General features: G+C 34.7%; 2 protein-coding genes across 3 annotated transcripts in view; both read right to left on the bottom strand.

Moving 5' to 3' along the window:
* Positions 1 to 1,663: 1,663 nt before the first annotated feature.
* Positions 1,664 to 14,504, bottom strand: part of LOC134839047 (putative peptidyl-prolyl cis-trans isomerase dodo) — a 126,470-nt gene continuing 113,629 nt past the window's right edge. The window contains exons 2-3 of the mRNA XM_063854449.1: positions 5,605 to 5,757; positions 1,664 to 2,021 (exon numbers count right to left, since the gene is read on the bottom strand). Of these exons, the coding sequence (XP_063710519.1) occupies positions 1,807 to 2,021; positions 5,605 to 5,746 (357 nt within the window). The 5' untranslated portion in view covers positions 5,747 to 5,757 and the 3' untranslated portion in view covers positions 1,664 to 1,806. The remainder of the gene's footprint in view (positions 2,022 to 5,604; positions 5,758 to 14,504) is intronic.
* The window catches only part of LOC134839045 (dipeptidyl peptidase 3-like), a 239,635-nt gene continuing 230,973 nt past the window's right edge, over positions 5,843 to 14,504 (bottom strand). For both annotated transcript variants that reach the window (XM_063854445.1, XM_063854444.1), the window contains exons 3-5: positions 13,230 to 14,410; positions 12,564 to 13,059; positions 5,843 to 6,551 (exon numbers count right to left, since the gene is read on the bottom strand). In XM_063854445.1, the coding sequence (XP_063710515.1) occupies positions 6,081 to 6,551; positions 12,564 to 13,059; positions 13,230 to 14,410 (2,148 nt within the window). In that variant the 3' untranslated portion in view covers positions 5,843 to 6,080. The remainder of the gene's footprint in view (positions 6,552 to 12,563; positions 13,060 to 13,229; positions 14,411 to 14,504) is intronic.

Consider the following 14,504-nt stretch of genomic DNA (forward strand, 5'->3'; position numbering starts at 1 on the left):
TACTTGATTTGGATCTTTTTGAAAACTTGTTGATAAATGTTCAGCTGTAAAAGTGAAATTGTCAGACTTTAAAAGAGCATTACAGATCATAAATATGAAGAAACAGTGAAGATGAAGCACGAAGATATAACAGCAGTGTAAAATTTTTTGTTTTCTCGACACTGAACATATTTTTCTTTCTGTCCGATTCATTATAGTTGCAGTTACAGTTAATTATAAAAAAAAACACTTTTAGATTGTAAACAAAACAAACCATGAGGCTCAAATTAATAAAGTAAAGAACACGAAAATTACTTTTTATTATTTACTCAACGCATCTGTGCGAGTAAACAAACAATCTTCATAAGCTTTCAGGGGCTGTCACTTTTTGAATTCAACGCAGGACTCAAATTTTCTTTTCACATTGGTCCTTTTGTTCAGCACCTACTCTGTATTCAATCCTGATTTTTTAAGAATGATCGCTCGTTTAGAAATGTGGCTCCTCAAGTTCGTTAGTGACTCTCATTTAAGCACCTTGTATAAACAAGTGACACCATCAAACTTTTTGAAATATTCTTTGGATAATTGAACTGAAAATAACGAATTCCAAAAACTCCAAAACCTTTCAGTTTTTTGAGCCTAAGAGCTTGGATGTCAATCAAAGTAAATTGGACTATAATACGAAGCGCGTTATCTTTTGCTATCTGAAAACATTTCTCAAGGTCTGCGTGCGTTTATACCAGTTTTAAAAACTAATTTCAATGGCGAGATCAAATGTACTTGTAATTTGAACCAGAATATTTTCTTAAAAAGACTTAATTTTTTTTTTACAAATTTTCGTAAAAAAACTTTTTTGTACTACTTTTCTTTCGATTTATGGAACTTTTTTTCTGAAAAAACCTGATACTCTGTCGGTCAATCATTTGTCTGCTCATTTTTAAGAGCTTGTTTTCAGAGACTTGAGAAATATTTACTAAAATTGAAATTTGTAAGTAAACCAACGCTAGTTTTGTATAGTTTCTTTATAATTTTATTCTTATTGAACGATTAAAATTTTGGCCTTAATTATATCGGTTTTTTTACTTATACTCGATTTACAAAAAAAACAAAAAAAATGATTTTTTCATGCGTTTTGGGAGGAACGGAGCGTGAAAAATTTTTTTATTTCAAAATGATATTTTAAAAGTTTTTACATGATTTTGTTTTGACTGAACGAGCGTTAAAAATCAAATTAAGACGGTCGGAAAACAATTTTTAGTGCTTTTTTAACGCTGGTTATTGTGTTTCGTGGTATTTTTTCTTCGAATTGATCATCATTCAGGACAAGCGATGGTAGATGAAAAAAATTCAATAAAATGTCGAAATAATTTTTTTTCGACCTGAATTTAAAAAAAATCGATTTCCCTCCTTTTGTTTGTATCCGCTCACTTGAAATGTTATGTTTGTTTTTTAAACGGTTTAAGGAGTTAAGTTGATCAATCTATTTCATTTCGTCGTCTGGCGTTTTTATTTTAGTGGCGCCAAAAAATCCTTGTTCTGTATCTCAAACCTTCCGTCTAAAATTCGTCGAATCCGTCAGGGATTCGACCCCTTTTTCCCTAAAGGGAACCCCCTGGCTACCTAAAGAGGAGTTACCGAGGTGCGATATGTACGTGGAAATCAAAAATAAATTTTCAAAACAAGGCTGACTTAATTATCAATTCAACGCTACAAAACATACACGTGCTTCCAAAAATATTGTAATGAATTTCTGTAAAACGCAGACAAGTCAACTTTTGGCAGTTCATTTAGTTTAAATAAATCAAGTTCCAAAAAGTATCTTTTCAACTATTGCACTCTTAGAATAATATGTACTCCAGAATCAGTATCGACAACGCCACTCATTTCATTCACGCCCAGAGCAAACGAAGCTTCCTCGAATGGCTTCTGCATCATGCCACGCCCGAACATTCCTAAATCTCCGCCTCGTTTTGCTGATGAGCAGTCGCTGTTTTTGGCAGCCAGTTCACTAAATGCTTTCACTAGATCGTTTCCACTTAGAGCTGAAACAAACTGTTAGATTTAAAGTAAGATTTGGTAACTAGTCTCAATACAGGTAGCTCAAAAATATATTATCAATATATTATCTATTTAAGGGGAAAAAGAAAAATATTTTCATTCATAATAGTTCAACATAGTATTTGTAATCACTAAAGCATCGGTACGTTAGATTGTCATTAGAGCTACTGGCCTATTTGAAGAAATCTCAAAACCACTCCCTTTACACTCAAAATTAACTTCCTTTCATTTATGTTAAATGTAGTGACGGACGCAACTCAGGAGTGTCGTCGATTTAGATCAACTGAAAACCCCTACTGTGGCCTCAAAATACAATTTATCCATCAATAAAATGTACTAGCTTAGTTCACGATAATCTGGCTCTCGATATTATTGTTCCGACTTTTTCAAATAATAGGTTGTTTTTAACACCTCTTTTCCATCTTATCTTGTACGGGGTCAAGAGTGATTTTCAGCCCAAGTTTGCCAAATCGTGACACTCAACTCAAACTTAATGACACACAACTCAATCATACTGCAACTTTTGTGCTTTATAGTAACTCAGTAATAATTAATCTCATTCTTTTTCTAACCCAAATAAATTGCCCTGTTCTTTTGATTTTTTTTGATCAAGAAAGTTGCGGATTTTTTGTTTTCTATACTTAAAACATTATGGTCGGAGCAATCTGCACTACTTGTTCAGCAACCTGCTATCCTTATTTCACTTGAAATTTGCTGAAACGAGGAATTTTTATAGCTTTAAGATTACAGTTTTTGCATGGATATCTGACTATTTGTTTTTGCAGCTGCCAAAACTCCTAGATATCAAATTCAATCTAACAAAACGTGATCAAAGAAAACATTTTCCCATTTGTGGTCTCCCCCTCATTTCTGATATATATTCAAACTTGCAGCGACCAGATGTACAGGGTGTGTCCTTAAAATTAATAGCAACCAATTTAACATCGTACATTTGACTACCTAGTCATTTCACTATCAAACAATTTGAATCTCCAAAAATTCTTAACGCACGTATCACATTGAAAAATCTGGTTTATCCCAGTTATACTTGCTAAAATGAGGCTTCCTGAATTACTTAAGACGCTTATCGACAAGTTCAAAATATACTTTCAATTAGATGTTTCACTAAACCAATATGATTACTAAAAAAAATGGTTTATCTGAGTTATAATTGCTAAAATAAGCCTTCTTAAATAACTTAAGACTCTTGTAGACATGTTCAAAATATACTTTCAATTAGATGTTTCACTAAACCAAAATGATTACTAAAAAACTTTCTTGTGCTAATTTACAACAATTTGACATATTTCGGAATAACACAAAACTCTGGCAATCCTTTTATACTGTTCTCAAGTCATAAAAAACGCAAAAAAGACATTTCAGCGCGAAAATCAGTTGCTCGAAATGTCATCAAGAATTTAAGAGATCAGCGAGAAACAAAACTTCCATCGACTGTTGCAGTTGTCAGTGCGTTTTTTTTTCAAACAAATGACAGGGTCACTCAGTTTTTCCTCCCAACTAAAGACAAACTGATTCGAACAGCTGCATTATGTCTCTCTACGAAGACAAAACTGATCGTTACTTTTTCAGATCACTATCTAGTTTGTTTTAAACCAGTGTAAATGTTGTTTTATTTTTGTATTTGTATTTTTAGAAAGCTTAATCCTACTTAAATTTGTCCGCTTTTTTGAATAGATGTTTCCTTGCAGACTCCCGAATAACTTACAAAACGCAATAACTTGTCTCATGGACTAGCAATTTAATCCCCAGACATTCGCCACCTTTATTCGGAATGCTAGGTTGGGACTAGGGGCTGGCAAACCCTTGAGCTTTGCGTTTATGTGCCAACAATTCAAAACAATTTAAAAAGAGCGATCGGACTATAGGTTTAAACTCGACAATGATTCTAATATTGAACATTTTTTTAACCTTTAGGCAATAGTAGAACCTTCTTCGAATTTCTGTACAGGCTGAAAATGATGCCATTTTTAGTCAAAGAACGTTTAATTAATAGAGGGCCTTTGAAGTTCATTAGACAAACTTACTTATAATTAATCAAAGGTATAAAAAATTCTAAGCAAAATTTACCGCGGAAAAGAAAACGATCCGGAATTGAAACTATTACATGTACAGACGGAAATGTAAAAAAACTCGAAAGAATTTTTTCCAACAAAACTCGGATAGCTGGACTTTTATTGAAACTGATAATTGCACCTCTCTGATTTTTTTGAGCTCCCAAGACATTAGAGAAAAGTCAAAAAAGAGTTTATAAGTCAAAAAAGAAAATATTTATTTAAACCAGTGTAAATGTTGTTTTGTTTTATTTTTGTATTTTTAAAATATTTAATCCTTCTTAAATTTGTCCGCTTTTTTGAATAAATGTTTCCTTCCAGACTCCCGAATAACTTACCAAACGCAATAACTTGTCTCATGGACTAGCAATTTAATCCCCAGACACTCGCCACCTTTATTCGGAATGCTAGGTTGGGACTAGGGGCTGGCAAACCCTTGAGCTTTGCGTTTATGTGCCAACAATTCAAAACAATCCAAAAAGAGCGATCGGACTATAGGTTTAAACTCGACAATGATTCTAATATTGAAATTTTTTTTAACCTTTAGGCAATAGTAGAACCTTCTTCGAATTTCTGTACAGGCTGAAAATCATGCCATTTTTAGTCAAAGAACGTTTAATTAATAGAGGGCCTTTGAAGTTCATTAGACAAACTTACTTATAATTAATCAAAGGTATAAAAAATTCTAAGCAAAATTTACCGCGGAAAAGAAAACGATCCGGAATTGAAACTATTACATGCACAGACGGAAATGTAAAAAAACTCGAAAGAATTTTTTCAAACAAAACTCGGATAGCTGGACTTTTATTGAAACTGATAATTGCACCTCTCTGATTTTTTTGAGCTCCAAAGACATTAGAGAAAAGTCAAAAAAGAAAGTTTATTTTTAAAAAATTTATCCACCCCGGGTTTAAAATTACGAAAAAACATTTGATATATAAATCAATTAACTTCGAAAAATTTCAAAGATAACTGTATCGCGCATAAGAACATGTATTTTTCAGCTACTAAAAAATGAAGAAACAGCCTGCGAAAGAACAGCCTGAGAAACATAATGCTTATCAAAATAATTAATAGTGGTCACCTACCATCCAGTCTCTATTATTCGTAATTCTACTCTTCAAATTGAGCATAGCTCGACTTCAAATTATAACATTTGCAGACATTTTTCACGCGATCAGAATGCGTGGATCAATTGAGCATGCAAAAGTAATAAGTAGCTTAACGAAAACAGAAACTACTTTGCGACGAAGTTAAATATAAGAGCTCAATTTATCGTCTTCGACGCCGTACTTCGGAGGGTAGTCCTAAATAGTCATCCAAAGAGTTCTGAAAGCAACTAAAAATAGATACTAACCTTTTTGGTCAACTTCAATAGTTGCTTCATTGGTCGAGATAATTATTATGTAACTCCAACTAACAATAAAGAATAACAGAAGGCCGGTAACTGATTTGTTTTCATTTTCACTTGGTTCATTTACTATTTAGGACTTACGTTGTAGTTGCGCATGGAATGCCTTCAGCTGTTCTATTGCCTCCCCTTTAGACCGGGTGATGGTGGGGGTCTTCCAGGAGGAGGGGTTCCTAGAGCCAGTATGCTTCACCAGCAGATGTAAACATTGCACTTGGTCAGTCATTGCCTACTACTCTTAAAATAAATATAGTGATACAACCTGAGATACATAGAACTAGAGTATTCTTTATCACAACACATACGCACACACACTTGAAAGAATTATAAACAACGTTTTACACAAAGTTCAATTGGATCTTACAGATATGTAAAACTTACGTTATTGGTAAGTACGTCAAAAATTACAAACTTTATTAGCTTAAATTTTACAACATCGTGTCCGCATCCGCATCATCTTCATTAATCATAAATGAACTAAAACATACACTAGGTGTAGATTCCTTGAAATTCAGGGTAAAATTCCTAAAATCGAGCTTCTTTGCTATGCAACAATTAGCCTAATTGCAGTCAAAATCTTTCGCGTATTCGGCCCACATCTCTGTTATATCTTTCATCAGAGTCGGATCCTCATCAAATCGTTCCACGAATGATTCAATCAGACCCTTATGTGAAGGTTCATACTCAACTAACTTAACATTTCCACCGTCTTCCATAACCGTATTTGGCATCACGTTTTCCTTTCTCGGCTGTTTCCTGGCTAGAACTATTTCCCTATACGCAATGAACTCATCATTCGGCGTCGTGTAATGTTCGTACATTTTAGTCGCATTGTCAATCTCAGCCATGGCTTTGAAAAGTTGAAGTTTGTTCAGAAACTTTCCGACCGCTTCGCGTCCGATCGTTTCAATTTTGGATCTGTCCATCGTCAGAAGGAGGTCGTCTCCTTTTTCATCGGCATTTTCGATCTTCTTGATCGAGACGAATCCGTGACTTGCCTCTAACATGACTTGCAAGATAGCAAATCGAGCCTAAAATTGAACGAAAGCTCTTTAAAATGACACTATTGATGCATTGAAGCTCATTAACACATTGAAGCTCATTTGGCAAACTCGAACCAGGCAAAAAAATTGGGGAAAAGCGGGGAAAAACGATTTTTTTCCTGAAATTTTGCAGTCAGATTAATACCTTAAATTCGGAAAAATTAACACACATTATTATTGCTTTCCTTTGACTATGAAAATTATAAATAAGATTGTCCTAATCAGATATCAAAATTTTTTTTTATTTTTTCAAAAAGAATTCTGCAAAATTTCTAGGAACTCAATAACTTCAACTAATATATGAATATCCTTTAACTGTTTTGATAATTGCCTAACTCAGAAGAAAACCCTGATGGGGCAAATAAGCCGATAAATATAAACAGACAAACAAAAGTACGACTAAATTTTTTCATGCACACGCAGGGGAAATTGAGCCAATCTATACCACAATTAAGATTCATAAAAGGTCATTTGAAAAACAAACTATGATTTCTCAAAAGCGGAAGAGTTCCCACGTTTTCGCTTACAGCTTTTTTTGAAACAAAAAAAAATAACTTCAAAAAAGCTCTAGATTTTTTTTAATGCAGCAAAGTTCTTGGGAGCTCAATTATCTGAACCATTACAGGAATACACTAACACAGAGGCACAACGGAGCTTCACCCCTCTGCAGCTCATTGCAAGCTAGCGGATGGAAAAACAAATTATTGCCAAAGTTGAAAAAACTACACTTTTGAAAAAAAAGTCGAAAAAACTACAAATAAATCATACGTTTTTTCCGATTACGTTCAATTTCATTTCAAAAACATAATTGTCACGGCAAAACAAACATTCCGAAAAAATTTACCAACTATCAACCAAACTGACAATACTTGGCAAACGTCCATTAAGCCGAAAACAAGATAAAACTATTTACACAATTTAAAAACAAGATAAAACTATTTAAAGATTAAAACAATTTGAGCTACAAAAATTTTGATTCTCAACGTTTTCAAGCCCCTACTTTAGGAAACACTTATTTGAAACTTCAAACGAGGCAATATTAAATCCCTACAGAACATCAGCCAAAACCATTTAGGCCAAAGGAAACGCAAAAAAAACAAAAAAAAGGAAAATCAGGGTTGGTAAATATACAACCTACTGAGACATATCACACAGAGACATAGCTTCGCTTCGCAAACACCAGCAAGAACACGACAAAAACAAGCTCTATAAAGTCCAATAATAAAAATTAGAAATAAACCTCAAATTAGCAAAAATGCGACCTAGAGATTAGGTGTCTCACACCCTGACCACTCAGCCACGGAAGCTCAAGCTCAATAGGTAATAGCCAAACATTAGTCACAAATAACCAGGCAAACCTCAAATTAGCAAAAATGCGACCTAGAGATTAGGTGTCTCACACCCTGACCACTCAGCCACGGAAGCTCAAGCTCAATAGGTAATAGCCAAACAATAGTCACAAATATGTCCATCAGGGTTTTCAAACTCGAACCAGGCAAAAAAAATTGGGGAAAAGAGGGGAAAAACGATTTTTTCCTGAAATTTTGCAGTCAGATTAATACCTTAAATTCGGAAAAATTAACACACATTATTATTGCTTTCCTTTGACTATGAAAATTATAAATAAGATTGTCCTAATCAGATATCAAAATTTTTTTTTATTTTTTCAAAAAGAATTCTGCAAAATTTCTAGGAACTCAATAACTTCAACTAATATATGAATATCCTTTAACTGTTTTGATAATTGCCTAACTCAGAAGAAAACCCTGATGGGGCAAATAAGCCGATAAATATAAACAGACAAACAAAAGTACGACTAAATTTTTTCATGCACACGCAGGGGAAATTGAGCCAATCTATACCACAATTAAGATTCATAAAAGGTCATTTGAAAAACAAACTATGATTTCTCAAAAGCGGAAGAGTTCCCACGTTTTCGCTTACAGCTTTTTTTGAAACAAAAAAAAATAACTTCAAAAAAGCTCTAGATTTTTTTTAATGCAGCAAAGTTCTTGGGAGCTCAATTATCTGAACCATTACAGGAATACACTAACACAGAGGCACAACGGAGCTTCACCCCTCTGCAGCTCATTGCAAGCTAGCGGATGGAAAAACAAATTATTGCCAAAGTTGAAAAAACTACACTTTTGAAAAAAAGTCGAAAAAACTACAAATAAATCATACGTTTTTTCCGATTACGTTCAATTTCATTTCAAAAACATAATTGTCACGGCAAAACAAACATTCCGAAAAAATTTACCAACTATCAACCAAACTGACAATACTTGGCAAACGTCCATTAAGCCGAAAACAAGATAAAACTATTTACACAATTTAAAAACAAGATAAAACTATTTAAAGATTAAAACAATTTGAGCTACAAAAATTTTGATTCTCAACGTTTTCAAGCCCCTACTTTAGGAAACACTTATTTGAAACTTCAAACGAGGCAATATTAAATCCCTACAGAACATCAGCCAAAACCATTTAGGCCAAAGGAAACGCAAAAAAAACAAAAAAAAGGAAAATCAGGGTTGGTAAATATACAACCTACTGAGACATATCACACAGAGACATAGCTTCGCTTCGCAAACACCAGCAAGAACACGACAAAAACAAGCTCTATAAAGTGCAATAATAAAAATTAGAAATAAACCTCAAATTAGCAAAAATGCGACCTAGAGATTAGGTGTCTCACACCCTGACCACTCAGCCACGGAAGCTCAAGCTCAATAGGTAATAGCCAAACATTAGTCACAAATAACCAGGCAAACCTCAAATTAGCAAAAATGCGACCTAGAGATTAGGTGTCTCACACCCTGACCACTCAGCCACGGAAGCTCAAGCTCAATAGGTAATAGCCAAACAATAGTCACAAATATGTCCATCAGGGTTTTCAAACTCGAACCAGGCAAAAAAAATTGGGGAAAAGCGGGGAAAAACAATTTTTTCCTGAAATTTTGCAGTCAGATTAATACCTTAAATTCGGAAAAATTAACATATATTATTCTTGCTTTCCTTTGAGAATGAAAATTATAAATAAAATTGTCCTAATCAGATATCAAAAATTTTATTTTCTTTTTTCAAAAAGAATTCTGCAAAATTTCTAGGAACTCAATAACCTCAACTAATATATGAATATCCATTAACTGTTTTGATAATTGCCTAATTCAGAAGAAAACCCTGATGGGGCAAATAAGCCGATAAATATAAACAGACAAACAAAAGTACGACTAAAATTTTTCATGCAGACGCAGGGGAAATTGAGCCAATCTATACCAAAATTAAGATTCATTAAAGGTCATTTGAAAAATAAACTATGATTTCTCAAAAGCGGAAGAGTTCCCACGTTTTCACTCACAGCTTTTTTTGAAACTAAAAAAAAATAACTTCAAAAAAGCTCTAGATTTTTTTTTAATGCAGCAAAGTTCTTGGGAACTCAATTATCTGAACCATTACAGGAATACACTAACACAGAGGCACAACGGAGCTTCATCCCTCTGCAGCTCATTGCAAGCTAGCGGATGGAAAAACAAATTATTGCCAAAGTTGAAAAAACTACACTTTTGAAAAAAAAGTCAAAAAAACTACAAATAAATCATACGTTTTTTCCGATTACGTTCAATTTCATTTCAAAAACATATTTGTCACGGCAAAACAAACATTCCGAAAAAACTTACCAACTGTCAACCAAACTGACAATACTTGGCAAACGTCCATTAAGCCGAAAACAAGATAAAACTATTTACACAATTTAAAAACAAGATAAAACTATTTAAAGATTAAAACAATTTGAGCTACAAAAATTTTGATTCTCAAAGTTTTCAAGCCCCTACTTTAGGAAACACTTATTTGAAACTTCAAACGAGGCAATATTAATTCCCTACAGAACCTTAGCCGAAACCATTTAGGCCAAATGAAACGCAAAAAACAAAAAAAAGGAAAATCAGGGTTGGTAATTATACAACCTACTGAGACATATCACACAGAGACGTAGCTTCGCTTCGCAAACACCAGCAAGAACACGACAAAAATAAGCTCTATAAAGTGCAATAAAAAAATTAGAAATAAACCTCAAATTAGCAAAAATGCGACCTAGAGATTAGGTGTCTCACACCCTGACCACTCAGCCACGGAAGCTCAAGCTCAATAGGTAATAGCCAAACACAAGTCACAAATAACCAAGCAAACCTCAAATTAGCAAAAATGCGACCTAGAGATTAGGTGTCTCACACCCTGACCACTCAGCCACGGAAGCTCAAGCTCAATAGGTAATAGCCAAACACTAGTCACAAATATGTCCATCAGGGTTTTCAAACTCGAACCAGGCAAAAAAAATTGGGGAAAAGCGGAGAAAAACGATTTTTTCCTGAAATTTTGCAGTCAGATTAATACCTTAAATTCGGAAAAAATAACACACCTTATTATTGCTTTCCTTTGACTATGAAAATTATAAATAAGATTGTCCTAATCAGATATCAAAAATTTTATTTTCTTTTTTCATAAAGAATTCTGCAAAATTTCTAGGAACTCAATAACCTCAACTAATATATGAATATCCTTTAACTGTTTTGATAATTGCCTAATTCAGAAGAAAACCCTGATGGACCAAATAAGCCGATAAATATAAACAGACAAACAAAAGTACGACTAAATTTTTTCATGCAGACGCAGGGGAAATTGAGCCAATCTATACCACAATTAGGATTCATTAAAGGTCATTTGAAAAACAAACTATGATTTCTCAAAAGCGGAAGAGTTCCCACGTTTTCGCTTACAGCTTTTTTTGAAACAAAAAAAAATAATTTCAAAAAAGCTCTAGATTTTTTTTAATGCAGCAAAGTTCTTCTACTACACTTTTGAAAGATTAGAACACTTTTAATGCAGCAAAAACTACACTTTTGAAAAAAAAACGAAAAAACTACAAATAAATCATACGTTTTTTCCGATTACGTTCAATTTCATTTCAAAAACATAATTGTCACGGCAAAACAAACATTCCGAAAAAATTTACCAACTATCAACCAAACTGACAATACTTGGCAAACGTCCATTAAGCCGAAAACAAGATAAAACTATTTACACAATTTAAAAACAAGATAAAACTATTTAAAGATTAAAACAATTTGAGCTACAAAAATTTTGATTCTCAACGTTTTCAAGCCCCTACATTAGGAAACACTTATTTGAAACTTCAAACGAGGCAATACTAATTCCCTACAGAACATTAGCCAAAACCATTTAGGCCAAATGAAAAGCAAAAAACAAAAAAAAGGAAAATCAGGGTTGGTAAATATACAACCTACTGAGACATATCACACAGAGACGTAGCTTCGCTTCGCAAGCACCAGCAAGAACACGACAAAAATTAGCTTTATAAAGCGCAATAATAAAAATTAGAAATAAACCTCAAATTAGCAAAAATGCGAACTAGAGATTAGGTGTCTCACACCCTGACCACTCAGCCACGGAAGCTCGAGCTCAATAGGTAATAGCCAAACACTAGTCACAAATAAAGCAGAGAACAGATGCCATGCAATTTCCAATGCTACAGTAAAATTTCCAAATACGTGCATAGTTTTAATGAACACCTTTATTGCGAGTAAGGTTAGTAAGACAGAAGGTTCATAATAATACACTACATTGATGGCTAGGGTAATAATGACTTTCAATTGCTGATAAATTTGCTTAAATCGCAGACAAATTATAAGCAGACGCACAAAATGCCGCCATTCTTTTCTCAAACGGGTAATTTTAGGTTTGCAAAAAACAGGTCGTGGCTTGATTTGAACCTAGAAAGACTTGGCCGAATATGCCAAATAAGATAAAGAATTGATTATAACTAAACCTAACCAATGATTCAGTGATTCTAACGATTAGAAGATGTTAACGTGAAAAAGTCAACATTCCTAATATTCGTCTCAGATGTTGGTTTAAAGGAAGGAATGAAGATAGATCTGCCATCCATAATCAATTCTAGTTATAAAAAATTAAACTTGCCTGCATATGCGCTTGGCCCCACGCATTCTTCACTGGATCATAAAATTGCAGACCCAGGAGCCCAGCTCTGGCCATAGTAAGCCAGTTCACATAGATCACGTTACTCGCTTCCTCAGTGCCATACTGGTATCCGAAAATGTCCAAAACACTCGCATTATTACACAGATAGATCCCCACACATTCTGCTCTGCACTCTTCGTACGATGAGCCCATGCTTTTGAACACTGAATCATAGGTCTCATTTTCATCATAACACGACGTCACAGGGTTCCCAGTCAGTGGGTTCGTGATTTTTGAAATGTCGTCAGTTTTACTAAAGAGCTTTCCACTTCCATGTCCTAAGAGTTCATGCAATGCAACCTGTATGTCGTAACTTTTTCCTTTGTAGTCTTTTAGAAGTAGTGCATCTTCTGCAGTGACGAAAGTGATCTTTTCAGAAGGCGCCACTGCTTGGATGATATTGCCCAACGCAACGTTTTTGAAACCCTCGTTCTGCCTGAAATATTGGTTATTTTCAAAAATTCCATATAGATCCCATCAAAAAAGATTGAATCAACGTAAACATGCTGCAGCATTGGCCACTCAAGCTATTATAGCTCTCTTAATCTTCAGCCAATCATGGGTTTGAGCAGGTAAAAATCACCGCTCAATAGAAACGAAACGAACCTGATATCATCATAATTGGGGATATTAATTCCGGCCGGAATTCCAGATCCTCCGTAGCAAACCACGTCCAGTGAGGTGAAATCTGGCCTGAGAAAAGTATCTTTTTCAAATTCTTTTGGCCACGGTAACTCTGGGAGCACTTTTTCCGCATTTTCGACTAAGTTTCCAAACTTGGCACTCATTGGTTTGTTCACGACTGCTACAAAACCCTCAAACTCAGCCCGGCATCCAAATGGATCCCGGTATGTTTCAATGAACCCTATGTAGCACTCGACAATTGGACCCTTATTCTTAATCCAGTGCCTGGAACCATCTTTATGCTTTTCCAGAGATCCGGTTCTGAAGCTTTCAATGTAGTCTTGCACCATTAATTTTTCGTGCTCATTGCCAACAAACGGTAAAGCTTTCTCCAGATAGGCGTTAACCCGTTTCAAAAGCGGAGAATAGTCACCTTTTTTCAATTCAAACATTGCACCATTCATTTCTTTACTCGTTTCGGGACCTGCTGCCGTTTCCTCGGAAGCTAATAGTATTGTGTACTTATCTTTACCGTCCACATTCGTTTTGACCAGTCGAGTGTTTTCAGCGTAGATCTTGTTTTCACGCATAAACGCATCTGCTTTCTCGGCATCCGACCGCACACAGTTACTAGAGAAATAGGATGTCACACCTTCGTTTCCTCCCAAACCAAGTTTCAGCTCATTTTCCTCCAATGAGAACATTTTCGCTTTCACTTTGTCGTAGACTGTCTTGACTATTTCAAACTTTGGTCCGCTTTTAAGAATAGTTTCAAAAACTTGTTCGGTACAACCAGGTACAAATTTGGTATCTCCAAACCCTTTATAGTTTCCCATATTTGCGCAAAACACTGCACAGTAGACTAAAAATGCTTTAAAATCTTCATCATCAACACTTTCTGGTTTTTCGAAGGCTGATTTGTTTCCTCGAAAATGGTTGTCTAAAATTACGAATATTGCCGGCGATTCTAGAGATGACTGAAACAGACATATCGTACTGCCGATCCAAGATGCCTGCGAGAGATAATGCAAGTACGACTTCTCTCGGGTTTCTAGCGCAGTGAAAGCTTCCAGGCACTCGGGTTTGGTAACAGGAGTGGAGGTTTCTAAGACGTAAAGACTGGGGTTTTTAGGAGCCATTGAATGGACAGTCCGCAGTGGAATCTGAAAAAAGCACAAAGTTTGCACGAATCAACGATCAAACAACCTTAAACTGCAGAGAACTACAGAAAATTGAAGTTCTAACTTTCGTCACACA

The sequence above is a fragment of the Symsagittifera roscoffensis genome, chromosome 2, assembly GCF_963678635.1.
Source record: "Symsagittifera roscoffensis chromosome 2, txSymRosc1.1, whole genome shotgun sequence".
Classification (NCBI taxonomy): Eukaryota; Metazoa; Xenacoelomorpha; order Acoela; family Convolutidae; genus Symsagittifera; species Symsagittifera roscoffensis.